The following is a 15,642-nucleotide window of genomic DNA, read 5'->3' as shown; positions in this document are numbered from 1 at the left end:
CTTAGTAACGAGATTTCTATAGACTTGTGTCATATGGGGAAACTGTCTGGACCATAAAAATATTTTGTTGTAATGAAAATTTTGTTGTAAAGATATTCGTTCTAATGGAATTTTACCTGTACCCAAAAAAGTGTAAAAAGTTAAGTGTAGCTAGCATCCATTATTACAACAAGTTTTGGCTGTTACACTAGGTCAGGTGTGTCAAACATGCGGCCCGCATGACAGATCCTAGTTAGCACTAAACTTGTACGAAATGATTACTATCGTTTGTGATTGAATCATTCTGCATCTTTGGTGTTACTTATTGCCTTTTCTTACTTTCGCCTTCTGACAAAAGCGTGTTTTCCCATGGCATTACGGTACCGGAAACGTCATCGGCTAGTATAGTTGCAGCTGCAGCGTCAGCTCCTTGATACCCTAGGCATGATACTGCGCCGCCCCCCCATGAGCCTTGACCAAAGTTAATGAGCCGCGACGTTGCAACTGAAGTGCTAGGCTGCAGCAGCCTGGCAAGCTACACTACTGGCAAGGCTGCTGAGACTGGCCATGGGCAGAACTGACCATCACGAGTAGTAATAGCTCACATATTTTCATGTTTTTTTGCTCTAGTTTTATGTAATTTTATGCTAGTATTGTAATGAACAGTTAGTGCAGACTACAGCTGAAGATCTGAAGTGGACCCGAGAAGGTGGTGAGTTGTTAACAAATTTTTGTGATTTTTGAGTTTGTAAAATTAGTGTCAGTCAGGGGGCTTTTTGCATATCAGCTTATTTTACAATATAAACTTTGAAGTAAACTTAGTAAAGTAAAATTAGATTTTTGGAGGATTTGTTTTTCAACTTGAGTTACTGAGCAGTGAATTCAGTGAGCGTTTTCGTGATTTCAGTTCACACAAACAGGACTTTGCGCTGTTTAAGTCACCATACTCTTAAAACATTGAGAATATGCCTGAGAATATCCAAATGGAATTGAACTACAGTCAGATTCTATTCTGAAGGCAAAAATTCAATGAAGTTGGTGTGCCATGCTTGTATGCTTGCCTGCCACCCACGTATGTGCAGATATGTAAGTTGGCATCGTGAGTACTGTCTTATGTTCGGAAGCACTTACCTTTGTGAGCAATCGTTTTCGTTAATGAAAGCTACCAAAACCCCACATTCCTCAAGACTGACTCTTGAGCACCTTTTATCCCTCATAAAAGCTGTAGTTGCACAAGATTTAAAGCCTGATATTGACGAACTAGTTACTAACAAGAGATGCCAAGTGTCGGGACAAAAGAAATAGATCTCAGACTGTAAGACTCCTATACAAGGACTTCGCTAAGAGGCTATGACTCTAATTGTACGCTGTTATACGGAGATTATATGGAAAAAAATTGCTTAACTTTAAACTTTAAGTGTTACATTTTTTTAAAGTTTTCAATATTGGAAAGAAAGCTACAGTAACTTTGTATAATACTATAATATTTGTTACAGTGCGGCCTGCTGACACTCATATGGCAGTCGAAGCGGCCCACCAATAGTAGTGAGTTTGACATGCCTGCACTAGGTGATGGTTTAATATTTTTGCACCATTTGTTATAGTAATTAATAGCTGTTATACTGTATGTAACAATATTTGAGGCAGAACAATGAAATTGTATCAATGTTCTTGGGTTTGCTATATATATATATATATATATATATATATATATATATATAATATACCAGGAATATATGGTTTACTTATTAGTGTAGTTAAATCCTTTGCTTAATTTGCAGCATTCAAATACTATGGAATTTTTCAAGTGTTACCAAGTATGACATCTCCTCTTCACAATTTGTTGGGTTCATATAAATATCTGTTCAGAATTTTCATAGAAATGCAAGGTTGCTATTGATTTTTTTTTTTATGAAGTAAAAACTAAATTCACTGTGTGTATTACATCACTTTAAATATAGTTCAGCCACAAAAAGGTAATTTCTAACAACTTTTACAATGTTTTTAAATGCTGTTAACAGTAAATAACAGGTAAATGCTATGACACATTTTGGCTAATTTAGGTAGAATTGTTTACTGTGTGTGGGGTTCACCTAAATTTTTATACTGAGAACATGTAGTTCCTGTACATCAAACAGTATATGAACAAAGCAGCAGCCTTTGATAGAGCTAATTTGTAAGACCATTGCTGCATATGTTCAGTGGAAGTTATTCCTTTGCAAGCCAACAATGCTTTTCCCAAACGATAGAACTTTTTACAGTATAATCCTGACTGGATTGCTACATATAACTTAAAAATCATAAACAGTTGGCCAGTTGTAATAGTTAACACGTAACATGAAATGATGGATACTTTGTTGGAAAAATATTTGAAGGAACACTGAAGTTCCATGAAGCAGCATTCAAATTATATAATTCAGTCTTATTGTATGTTTAGATTTAAATATTTAGTTAAATTAAGAATAAACAATCTTTGTCTAAATTGTACATCCAACTGTTCACTAAACCTGTTTAAATCTAATAGAGGTTCATGGGAGTCATAGTCTGCCCCAGGAGCATTAGACATAAAGCTGGAATCGAACATAGTCAGGGTGCTGATCCATTTCACATAAATGCTGGATCAATTTAGAGATGACATTAAAACTCATTTTGTTGAATGATCTTTAGGACGTATTAAGATGCTATAAGTTATTTTCATAGTGTACATGCTGAACCTTCTGTATTTGGTGGTGTTTAAAAATTGTGATCATGCTAATTCCTGCTTAATTATTCCTGATGTGATCTCATTCTGGCTTTCTATAATAAAGCAATTAGGCAGCACTGCACCTGATAATCTGTTTAGGAGAGTTTTATGTTTATCACAAGTAACCCAGTGTTTGGTACAATCTGTACAGTGTTTATATGTTTATCACACCAGACCACGAATGAGCAAACATACTTGCAAAATAAAAATGTATCCATGATTCATGTTTTGTTCTTGCGTAATGAATAATGATTTTGCATATTTTTATCTTTTATAGTTTTCACACCAATTATTTGAGCTAAACAGTGCATTGGTGCTGTGGGTAGTACTGCCACGTTAGTGTTTGGATTCTGGTTCTGTACGTGGCTGGTTTGCCTTCTGTTTGAATGTTTCTCTGCCTGTGTTTGTGTGGGTTTGTTTTTTAAACACTATATTGTATTGACTGGCTATGTATGAGTAAGAGTGATGGTGTCTGCTGCTGTAGACTAGTGTCTGTTTTATAGTTGATTTTGTCCTCAAACCTGTTACATTTGGGTTAGACTCTTGTTTCCACCCCTTCTTTATGAATAAGCAGGGTGAGATAATGGATGGATGAAGTTTTCTCCAAGTCATTAATTATACTTTTGACTTATAAAACCTTGCCATATTCTCATCTTTTTTTTTTTTTCTTCTTGGTGGCTTGTAGATGATACACAAAATTAAAATTTGAGTAAGTGAGATTGATTTTATTCTGATTAAATTTATGTGCTGTTTCATTTTCGTAGATCCTAAATGAACAGCAGTCCACCAAGAGCATACACTTTGTAGTGTAGACTGTTAAGACTGTTTCATCAAAAATGTACTTATAAATTTTGTGTCCTATAACTTGTAAGTTCTAGATAGAACATTTTTGTTAAATATCTGTATTTTGTAAATAACCCATTATTGACTAAAAAGGTCATTCTCTTGATGATGTGCTTCATCAACCATCTCCATGCAGCTTGATCCTGTACCTCATCACCAGTCAAGGCCATTTCCTTCTGAGCTTTTACTTTATCCATCCTTATCTACTTAGGTGTCCCTTGCTTTCTCTTCCCCTGTACTTCCCTCTTTTGCCCACATATTTATTGTCTCTCCTCATGACCTGTTCATACCACTTCATCCTACATTCCTGTACTTTCTTGATGTCTCTCCCATTTTTCCTGTACCTCTAATTGTCTCATTTCTTCTTATTATTTTGTAACTCCACACATCCATCTGAATATTCTCATTTCTGCCACATCTAATTTCTTCTCCTTTGTTCCCTTTACTGCTCATGTCTCCAGTCCATACATCATTGTTGGTCTTAACAATGTCTTAAAAACCTGACCTTAAACCTTCATGTCAATTCTTTAGTCACACAATACTCCTGATATCTGCTTCCAATTGTTCCATCCACACTGCACTCTGGGTTATCTCTGCATCTTATTTTCCATCTCAGGGTAGCACTGACCGTAATTAAGGTGATATCCATTATGATTTTTTTATATAAATAATTTTTCATTGGATCTGTTTTTCCACAAAGTTTGGACCAGTGTTACTAGTTAGATCAGTGTTATGTTGTTGTTTTTCTTAGCCATGAGCATTACTTGTCACCTTCAGTATCTGAAGCTGTTCTTTTAGCCTTGCAGAATCATGTTCTGTTGTATTTAATCCGTTTATCAGGAAGTGTAAAACTGTTTTTAATGCACTCTTAAGGGAAATTTTAAATTAATGTGAGCAAGTTTAATTCTTTCTTATGGTAGGAGTGCTTAGGATTTCTTGCACATCCCAAACTGTTTTTTTTAAGCTGACTGGAGTTTTCACATTTGAAAGGTCATGTGCATTGTCTACTTCTTTAAGACTGTTTCAAGCCATGCTTTTCTTTCTGTTTCATTACACAACATTGAGCACATGCATTGGCAAGTAAAAGTATTTTTTTTATCATTGTCTAGTTAATTTTCTATTTTGTTTTTGACAAGTTATGCTGCTGTATGTAAAGTTGCCTTGGGGCATGTGTCATACAAATATTCAATTCAATTTTGCAAGTTAGTGGTATAAGCCGTTGTGCTCCATACTTCTAAAAAAAACCTGTTACCTACTCCTTAAGCTTGCAGTTATGAATCAAACATATCGGGTCGTTCATTGCTGCATTTTGAGCATTATAGAAATTACACATAACATTGGTGGAGAGAACTTCAAGTTTTCATAAAATTCCCTAATCATTACTGCTTTTTGTGACCACCAAAATCCATGACTGTGATGGCTCATTTCATCACAATTTTAAAGTACAGAAAATGGAGTAATGATTAAAATTTCATCTAAATTAAAATTAGGGGTATAAATTATAAAATTGTATTCTGCCTTGCACTGAGTGCTGGTGGGTTAGACTAAGAAACTCCCATAGAAAGATGAAATAATATAAGAGTAGAGCAGGTCATACTAGATTAGAGAATCTAACTGATTAATCGGTTATTTTGAAATTATGCTTATAATTAAAATACTTAGTTTTGAAATATTTGTTGTTTAAAGTGAGGAACAAAAATCCTTTCTTAGTTTTTGCTTGTCTGTTTGAGCTGTTGAAAGGTTCTTTTCTTTATTTTCCATATACTCTGTGGTAATGACTTTAATGAAGATATAAGTTTGGCACATACCATTTTTTAGTAACTTATTGTTTAAGTTTGCAGTGTTTGATATAAATAAAGCATTTCATGATCATTGATTTTGACCAGATTTTTTTTTTTTTTGTGCTCGCTTCATGCTTGTCATCTGATTGTGGATTTGTGCCACATGAATCTGTAGTCTATCCTGCTGTCACTTCAGTTGACGATCTCTCAAAACACTGCCAGGTCAGGCTCTACCCCAGTGGATTTAGTTAGGGGTAGGTATTGTGCAAACTTCAGACAGTTACCAGATCTGGTGGAAGTAATGATTGTGCCATTGCCAGTTGAAGGTAAAATAAAAATGGATAATTCCATATACAGGTTAAATCCCATTATAGGGAATACCGAAGTAATGAAATTTTTAGAATGTCGAATACTTTTTGTGGGCCCAAACAAACGTTCATAGAGCATCATGTTAAACGAATCTTGTTTTAACGATATTTAATCTCAGTATACCCAATATTTTTTTCGACCAAAAATGGCCACTGACGATGATAATGAAAAAAATAATTAATGCCTCTTCTACACTTGAGTCTTGGGACACATGCAACAGGTTGTCTCAAAGAGAGAGACAGTCTGTTGTGAAAGTTCCGGTCTCAGACAGTCTTGTGCAGGCTCGTTGAGCACATAGGCGTGACATCATACACATAGCCGAATTATGAGTCAGTGCTCCACTGAGCATCCATGTGGATAGTTGTGTTGTGTATACCGTACTGTTGGAGTTTCATAGCACTTCTCAAAGTTTTCTTTGATATCAACAGCAAAAAAAAATGAGAAATGGCGTCCGTTTACACTTAAAGAAAAATTAACAATCCTAAAAAAAGTTGAATCCGGAATGAAGAAAAATAACATTGCAAAAGCATTTTGGAATTGCACCTCATCTACATCTAACATCTCATTTTTATTCTGTATTTTTCCTTAAAAAGAAAAGTTACATCTAACGTTTAATTTTTTGCAGTATAAGAAGCACTGTTTTTTATCCAGGTATTGTCAAGCATGGGTTACAGAGTTGCGAAAGAGACAGGAAGATGAGTCCAGGTTTTCAATGAAAATACAGGTGCTTTATCACTGTATAAAGAAGGCAGGGACAGTCTCTAACACGGGCAATCGTCATGCTCTAGCTCCCATCTTCAGATTAGATGAACACCAGCGGCTCAGAATCGTCTGCTGAAGACGGATCAAGAGAGGGTGCAGAGGAGCAGATCAAAGCCCAGCGTTAAATGATAAATATTGTGGCAGTTATCCTGATACTGCAGAGGACAACCAATTGCTTTGCCCTTGGTTTACTGTTTACCAGGCACAGCAGAGCAGCTAAGGAGCTGTCCTTACACCGGTGCCATTGGACATTGTGAAACTCCGGCGGCCCTGGTTATGATCCTATACATATTTTCCCCATATTTATTATAAAAACATTTCTGTTAGTGAAATATTTTTATGGCTCAGTGAGTTTCGTTATAACAGGATTCCACCTGTATTCAGTTAAATTTATAAATAATTATGACTATCCAGCTAAGATGAAAGAACATATTGATATATTCTATTAATCTTTAAAATCATTTTGTGTGTAATCTTGAAAAAGCACTTTGGTAACTTGTGTTGATCTTGTAGAATAAAAACGGAGGATGTGAAGTGCATATAAATAAATCCAGCAGTAGATGTTCAACCAAACACAAGTAGCTGCTAAATATAACTTTTAAAGCATTGACTTTTGGGAATTACGCATTAAGTAGTGCACAGTTTCTGTGATCATATTTTGTGTTCTGTTAACAATCATTTCTCCTCTTCTACTAGGGTGGGAACAATGCTGGTCATACTGTAGTAGTAGACTCTGTGGAATATGATTTTCATCTTTTACCCAGTGGAATCATTAATCCTAAAGTTACAGCATTTATTGGTGAGTCAGTATCCTATATTCATTGTGTTTAATCTTCATAATGTACAAAGTTTTGATATTTATCTTTGACAAAGTTTTCCTTTTTATTGCTAGTACAGTGGTAAATGTGGCATATTATACACAATGTGTGTATTTGTGTGTGTGTATTACTGGTTGCAAAAGGGTTAATGTTATTGAATCTGTAACTGCAAAAGAGTAGTGTAAAAGTGATATAATACTTACATTAAAGTCTCCTTTATATATCACCTTAGGTTAAGCTAATCAGCCTCTGTTTAACAGTAGAGGTTTTATAGATAGATATATATTTTTATAATAAATTGCTAGCCATTTTTGCTTAGTTTAATTACTGTTGTGTCTCCAGCCAAACTAAAAGACAACATATAGTCTATGTTCTTTTATCATTTGATTATTAACAAAGCTAATAATAAATGCTAAAGTTAATTTGTATTAAAGGAAACTTAAAGTGGTTGGAACTGTTTTTGTAGGTGGTGTCATTTCCAGAGGAAAATATGTATTGAAACTAAAAGTCTCAAATCCTGAAGTTTTAACCAGACATAGTTAATTAAAGCTAAATAACATGCCTTCTTAGAGGACATTGTATCCTAATTAAACTCAGTTTTTTAATATATTAATCACATGTACCGTAATTCATGTACTTTTCAGTTTAATGCATTTTCCTCAATTGTTTGCCAACATCTTGAATGAATGTATAACCTCAATGAATACCATACGGGGGGGTAGTCCTTCATATTGCATATTCACACATAAACACACTCTGGCAGTTTACATCTTTAGCCTATATTTATTTCAAAACGTGTCTCTAAATATTTAAGCTTTGTGCAAAGATGCAGGTGTTTTAAGTAATGCATGCCAGGTCGTTCTAGGACAGAGTTAAAAAAAAAAATGTATGCACAATGTATCAGATCCAGCCTACAAATAAATATATGTATGATATCACAATGCTTTAACTAGGAGTTACAGAGTCTCTTAAAGTAAGAGAGAGGGAAATAATTAAAAAGTACAGCACTATTGTGTGGAAAATTGACAAAAGAGTACAGAGTAGCAACATATTTCACTATGTAGAAGTTTAGGTGCAAGACAAAACAATGAAGATATCATTGTGCACATTATGAAAGGTATTTTATATAATGCATAATATTAAACACAGCTAACATATTCATGAAATATGTTGTCTGTCAAGTACCTGAAAAATCTGTTTTCTTTTATGTCCGTACGTCAGGATCTGATTAAGAATATTAACTACTAGCCATGTGCGCCCAACTACATTGCGCGTGTTAAAGTTGTCTGTGAAGAGCTACCTGTTTAAACGCGGCTACCAGTCGTGAACTGGGCCCTTCGTCGCACAGCATTATGATTTTTTATAAGGGAAACAAAATTAAAAAAGAAAACCCTTGGATATTGATTCGATAGTAACGGCCCACTCGGAATCACTATCCGAATCGTAATTATGTGGTGGTGTAGGAGCATTTCTGTTTCTGTCCGTTCACAGTCCGTCTCGTTTTCAGGACCCGGTCGTTTCCTCTCACGATCTTTTCTCAACCTTTCTCCAATCTCGCAGGTTGCTTTGTGGGAATCCAAAGAGTAAGGCAATATACACGGAGCAATGGTTATTAAAGGGGGACACATAGGTATCCAGGCTCTTTAAAGCATAAATAGGGATCACTTCACTGACATGTGAGCAAGCCACGGTACATCTGTGAGACGCGCAGCACTCGCCAGCTACAACGTAACAATAATAATTTCCGGAATGTGCTGTTACGTTGTCATTCATTTTACCCACTGTCTTTCTTTCATTCATATGTTACATAGGCATGTACCTTTTATCTTCGGCAATCTCATTCTCTAACCAGGCCTCAGGAGCTAACCAGCGTAACACTGTCCACCACCCCTTTCGTTATTCCGGCACATTGTTGACATCCGTGAGTAACAACAACGTACTAAACTGGAAGGTGGTCTACGCGTAATGTGAAATTCAGGACAAAATCAAGATCTAAATGAAGGTCTCTTTAGTTAATTTAAAGCACAACAATTTGTTTAGTTTGAATGTCTGTGTTTTGAGGTGTGACTGGAGTACTACAGTCTTCAGTAGTATAAGCCTGGAGGAGATTCTTAATGCAATGCCTATGTTTTAGCTGTCCCTCCACTGCCATCTAGTGCTTCTTCTAATTCATTCGCGGACAAACAAAGATCAAGACCCAAATGAAGATTATATATAGAGATTTATCATAACTGTGTTAGGAGCAGCTGTACTGTACCAGGCAGCCACCATTGTACTTTAATTTTTATTGATACATGGTTGGTAAGTCTTTGTGTTTAAAAAAAAAATAAATAAATAAAAAGTTTACATTTAGTATATAGTATGTAATTATTTATTACTGATTGTTCTTTCCCCTTCGTTCCCTTTCAGTTTTTTTTTTTTGTTTTTTTTTTTAGCCTTCATTTTGTGTCATAAGGAATTGTAATATCTTGTGAGTGTTATTAGTATGTATTAGTATGCCTTCTTCAGACAGGCTCATCATCTGTATATCGTTCATCAATGTAGTAAAATGAGACGTCTGAGGTGCTGGAAAATATAGATTTTTTATTTGGGTGCCCCAGAAGTAATTCTTACAGTATCGTATGTAGAAGAGAGAGGTTCAGGAGAGGTGACAGGAGGATTAATCGACTCCTTCAGATGTATAAGTGAAAACCTATGGACTTCAAATGGCTGACACCAAATGTTATTACAGGACTTGGTCCTGAAGTGAATCTAGTGTGGAGTGTAAAATTGAAAAGCATGCCGTGGTAACGGCTTTCTGTCAACATGTTGAAAGGGAGGTAGAAGGTGAAATTAAACACCTGGGGCCTAATGTATAAACGGTGCGTACGCACAGAAATGTTGTGTAAGAATGTTTCCATGTTCAAATCGCGATGTATAAAACCTAAACTTGGTGAAAAGCCATGCACATTTCCACGGTACCTCATACCCTGTTGTATGCAAGTTCTCCGCTTGGTTTTGCAGACTCGCGGCACCCAGCGTCAAAGCAGTGCCACTGTTCCAGTGTTGGTTACCCTTTCTTTCTTAGATCCACATTCCTGACGCGGCTTTATAAATACAATGAGACTAACTGCATATTGTTTATTAGTATAATGCATCTGATTGTAATTAACCTGTAACAATGTAATGGTCCAGGGAATAGCCATAGTATTCCAAATACCCTAACTACTTTAGCATTGTTACACTCACTGCACCTTCCTGTTAAGGGTTGCCACAGCAGATCATCTTTTTCCATGTTACTCTCACTGCACCACTCTGAGTATTTTTATCACTGTATCTGAGTGGGGAATAGCAGCAGCTGATTGGAAAGAGAATTATCGGTATACAGCATCAAGCACACGCTGCCTCAGCCACGGCAAAATGTTTCAAAGCATTTCCTGTACGGACCTTGCGGTTCAGAAACAGTTTCATCCCAAGAACTATAAATGCACTCAATCAATTGCTCCTTGTAGAACTGTACTTATAAGTACAATTACCCCACTGTAAACTTGCACTACAGTTACAATATTGCACAACCTGCGCCACTTTATAAAGCATGTATTTACATATGATGATGATATCATTTTTAAGATGAAATGCAGCAAAATATGTTGATTATATTATACAGATAAAACTTTTAACTTCATTTAAATAATCTGTGTTGTTAATAATTAAACGTGTGGATACTGTGCCGCAGCGCTAGCAGGCTCATGTATTGTTCCTGCCTTGCGCTGTATATTTGCTGAGGCTGGTGCAACACCTGGAAGGATAGACGGATAGAATAATTAAACACGTACTATGAAGATATTTCAATGTTCCTTAAAAGTTTTGAATAATCGTGGTTGTAAGCTTACAGATGGCTTAACGTCTATTACAGAGCTGATTGTGTGGCGATTGGGTATTTGCAGAAAGAAAAGTAAGGACAGGAATTGGAGGTTAGTATGTTTGGAAGAGACAGTACTACTACAATAAATTATTTCATCGAAGGTCTTGCATGGCACAGCAGCATCTTGTGTGAGATATGAACAATCACTGTGTTCCCATGTTTAATAACATGCTTTCATTCTAATCATCATGAAAATGATATCATGTATACATCTCAGTATTTTAATTATTCAGAGAGCTGTAATATCACGAATGTAATGGATTCTGTGTCCTGTCGGAAAAAGAGAAAGAACGGAAGTACGTAGTTATTCACACACATACAAGATCAAATACAAAACAAAGCATTTAACATGCTACTTTAGTTACGATAGAATTTGAGAAACTAGTAAATTAAATGATTTTAAGATGAAGTTTATGATGTTCTACTTTAATGACAAAATAAACTACTTGATTAAAGTAGAAATTTCGAGATTAAAGTTGACATTTCGTGCTTTTTTCCCCACTGTGTGCCTATTTTTTTTTGTCTGTACCCTAATAAGCTTTCATATGACACTCAGACGGTGGGCTACAACTCAAATTCTTTTTTTATTTCGGGCACTGTGCGACTTTGTGAACTTGAGCTTTCGAGTTTCTCCAACATGCTTTGTCACTCGATCGACTTCCTTTTGTTGATTATACCACTGTTTAATTCAACAAATAGTATGTTTTTCCTTTGCCTCCACTTGGTATTCGCTGAAATTCTTATAATTTCCCCCATGCTTTTCCCAATGTCTTTTCACAGAATGCTGAGCTTAAGGTCTATTTATATTGATTTGCATATTCAAAGAGGCGTAATTCTGGGAGGAATTGGGGTGGGACAGCAGGCACGTGCGTTACTTTTTACGCAAACCGGGATTTATGGAGCGGAAGAACATGGAAGTTGGAGTACACACAGATTCCTGCATCTGGATTTTTCTGTGCATAAGCACATTTCAGCTTTTGTGCTTACGTCATGTTATAGTGCGAATTCTGCGCACCACGTTATTCATGAGGCCCCTGGTGTTAAGGACAGGAGGTAGTAACGTGGGAAAGTCATCCCAATTAAACAGACGATTCAGCAACATTTTGAAGGTAGTTTCAAAGATGTTTACGTTGATACTTTTCTATTTGCTCCTTAGTTTTTCCTTCCTTTATGTATGTTTTGGTGTACATATATGTGTGTGTGTATGTGTATGTGTGTGTATGTGTGTCATTTTTCTTATTCTAATGGCATTATTCTGGGTGTGTGGAAACAAAAGGGAACACTGTCCTTATTACACTGTAAATAAAATACTGGCACAAATCTTACAGCAGATGCTGCAACATCAGATAGATAAGATAGAGGTTCAATTCACTGAAATGTATTCAGATTTTAATGTGTGTGCAAATGTTTTATTTAATGTAGGCAATGGTGTAGTAATTCATCTTCCAGGCCTTTTCGAAGAGGCAGAAAAAAACTTGAAGAAGGGTAAAGGTAAGTCAATTTCTTCTTCTTCTTTGTTTGAATAATCCATATAACTTTCATTCAAAGGTTGTGTTGTGGTACTGTACCTTTTTATGATGTTAAATGTTTATTTTGAAAAATCTAATTTAAATGTACACTATCAATCATTAAAGGCGAAACAACAGTACAGTTGCTCTTAATAGCGTTAACTTATTACAAACATTGGCTTTCAGCAAAAATCCAGAATCTCTTTTGTTTAATATTGATACATCCTGGTAAAATAGACATGTCAGCCAGAGATTGTAGATGGGAGGAAAAAAATTATTTAACCGTGTCTTGTTTGTGTTCACTAAAACATGGCAATTTGGTTATTAGTCAGCTACATGGACATGGGAAATGTGGCTGTTATCCACATTGAATTTGTGTCATATTAATTATTCTTTTGCGTAGGAGAGCATTTTAGTGGTACCAAATATTATTGAACTATAGAAGCAACAACAAGAACAATAAATTAAATATTTCAAATAAGCTATGACTATTTAAGAATTATCAGTAGCTGAGACAAATGAGCTTAGTGTAGAGGTGGATTGCTGAACTGCTATGAAGCTGGCCTGGTGCATAATTCTTTTTTTTCTCTCTTTCTTAAGTAGTTTAATAGGTATGTATTTGTGCCACACTGATTCTAAGAGAGGAAGGATATGCAATATTATAAGAATGTACAAACGAAAGAAAGTTTACAAAGAAAGGCATGGTAGTAACGGGGAAAAGTGTAATAGAATGAGGTAACAAGCACATCCTTGCAGCCTGTCTCTGGTCTTTATTTTTGCATGGTTAGTTTTGACAACTCCTTTGGTTGAAGATAGTGTAAAACTTTTTGTTTCTGTTGACATTAAGGTTTCTTCTTGTTGACACACTAAACTGCCCTCAGGCTCACTTTTAGGTCAACATTTGCACACATTATCAGTACTTAAGACCAGATGATGTGCAATTTAGTTGTACAAGTGGCATCTTATAGGGATTTATTCACACCTTTAATCAGTATAATCAAAATATTAATATGTATTAATTATCCTGTAGGTCTGGAAGGTTGGGAAAAGAGACTTATTATTTCAGACAGAGCTCATATTGGTAAGTTAATTTTGAAAGAGCATTTCAATCATAATATTCTTACACATTGTTATTAATTGTTAATTTTTATTTATTTATTTATTTATTTTTTCAAATTTTAGTAAATTTGAAAGCCAATCAGTGTTGGCCATGCAACTTAATAGTCTTTTTAATTAAAGCCTAGATTGTTTATATTATGTATGAGTTGTTGTCCATCCTCTGAAATGAAAAATGCAATACATTTCATTAATACAAGTGACTAGGACCTTGAAATGGGTTTGTCGAGAATGACTCCCTTGAGTTTGTGTGCTGTGAGTGATGTCATAGGTATTGTGGACTCCAGTTACACTTGGAGTTCATTTAGTTGACATTTCTTTACTTGGATTTAAGCCCTAGACCAGTAGTCCATTATTTAGCTAGTGTAAAGTATATGTGTGTATAAATTGATACTGTACACTGTTTGTTCTTTAAGTGTACCTTATGAAGTATCCAATTAGTTTAAAAATGTCTTTTGAAACGCCTGAAGTGAAATTCATTTTTATTTTTTTACTTTTTTCATTTATTATTTGTATCTATTTATAAATCAAAAGTTTAAAAAAGGTATGAAAGTACAGAACATCTAATTTGATTTTGACACTCCAATGTAACTTTAATGTTTGTGCTTCAAATAAATGTATATAGCAAATTTATGAAAAATTTTTAGACTGTGTATATTACAGTAGAAATTAAACATCAGTAGATCCTGCTAAGTCAGGCGTAATGAATTAGCAAAGCATAAATATACATTTTTCCAGTTCCAGCATTTAATTGGAACTCTTGTTACAGTATTATTATCACAAAGTTTAATTTCTGTATACTTTGTTAGTAATGATAGGAAAGCATATGTTGCACTGGGGCACCTGTCCTGACAGTTCCAGTTCCTCATGAAAGTAAATATAATGCACTGTACCAGCACCACAAGTTTTTGTTATGTCTTAATTAGTTACTAGAATTCATTTGACTTTTATTTGATTTTATGCCACAGTGTTTGATTTTCATCAAGAAGTTGATAGTGTCCAGGAGCAACAGAGGCAACAGCAAGCAGGGAAAAAGTACGGCTTCCTGTATTATTGTCTTTTTCCCTTTGTTTTCAAGAAAAGGCAAATTATGATTTAGCACTTTGTTTAGGTTATCTTTGAAAAATGGAGTACTGAGCCAAATATGCCTTTGCATGTATGTCCTTGTATTAAAATGTTATGACCAGATATTAACGTAAATATTTCTTTAATATTACAAAAAAACAAAACATTTATAAGACAAGCCTAGAGCTGAAATACTCCTGGTTATAAAATGTCAATGGATTTGTTTATGAAATATCTAACCTGCATGATAGCTAAGAAAGGAATTTTTGTGATCTGGAGTTAAATCATTTTGTATTACTGTAGAATGCATGGTTATGAAGTTTCTCCTGGTTTTCTCTTGGGGGGATACCAAATAGTTAAATTTTGTTTTGCTTATTTTACTTAAATGTTCGCCTACTCTACCCTGTCATGAAATGGCATCCTGTCTTCATTTGGTTCTTGCATTGTGAAAAGTGGGGCACAAGAGAGAGAGGTTAGGAGCATGCACTGATTCATTGTGTTCCCGCACCCAATACATGATGAAGCACCTCAAGATCCCAAATTAGGACCCAAGCGCAGCTGTGCAATGGGTGACACGTCAGCACCACACTAGTTTGAATGGAAGGGGACTTTTTTTTTTTTTTTTTACACAGTGGCTAGAGTGCCTAACCTGCCACCAACCCCCAAGTTCTTCCTGCAAGTGCGTGATGCAGATTAACATGTTGTGTGTTTTATATTTTTATTTATATATATATATATATATATATATATATAT

General features: G+C 35.2%; 1 protein-coding gene across 1 annotated transcript in view; it reads left to right on the top strand.

The window, feature by feature from the left end:
* The window catches only part of adss2 (adenylosuccinate synthase 2), a 63,450-nt gene that overhangs the window by 19,694 nt on the left and 28,114 nt on the right, over window positions 1-15,642 (top strand). Inside the window, exons 2-5 of the mRNA XM_039737956.1 lie at window positions 7,174-7,276; window positions 12,622-12,690; window positions 13,738-13,788; window positions 14,792-14,858. Of these exons, the coding sequence (XP_039593890.1) occupies window positions 7,174-7,276; window positions 12,622-12,690; window positions 13,738-13,788; window positions 14,792-14,858 (290 nt within the window). The remainder of the gene's footprint in view (window positions 1-7,173; window positions 7,277-12,621; window positions 12,691-13,737; window positions 13,789-14,791; window positions 14,859-15,642) is intronic.

The sequence above is a fragment of the Polypterus senegalus genome, chromosome 16, assembly GCF_016835505.1.
Source record: "Polypterus senegalus isolate Bchr_013 chromosome 16, ASM1683550v1, whole genome shotgun sequence".
Classification (NCBI taxonomy): Eukaryota; Metazoa; Chordata; class Cladistia; order Polypteriformes; family Polypteridae; genus Polypterus; species Polypterus senegalus.
This window is presented reverse-complemented; position numbering and strand designations above follow the sequence as displayed.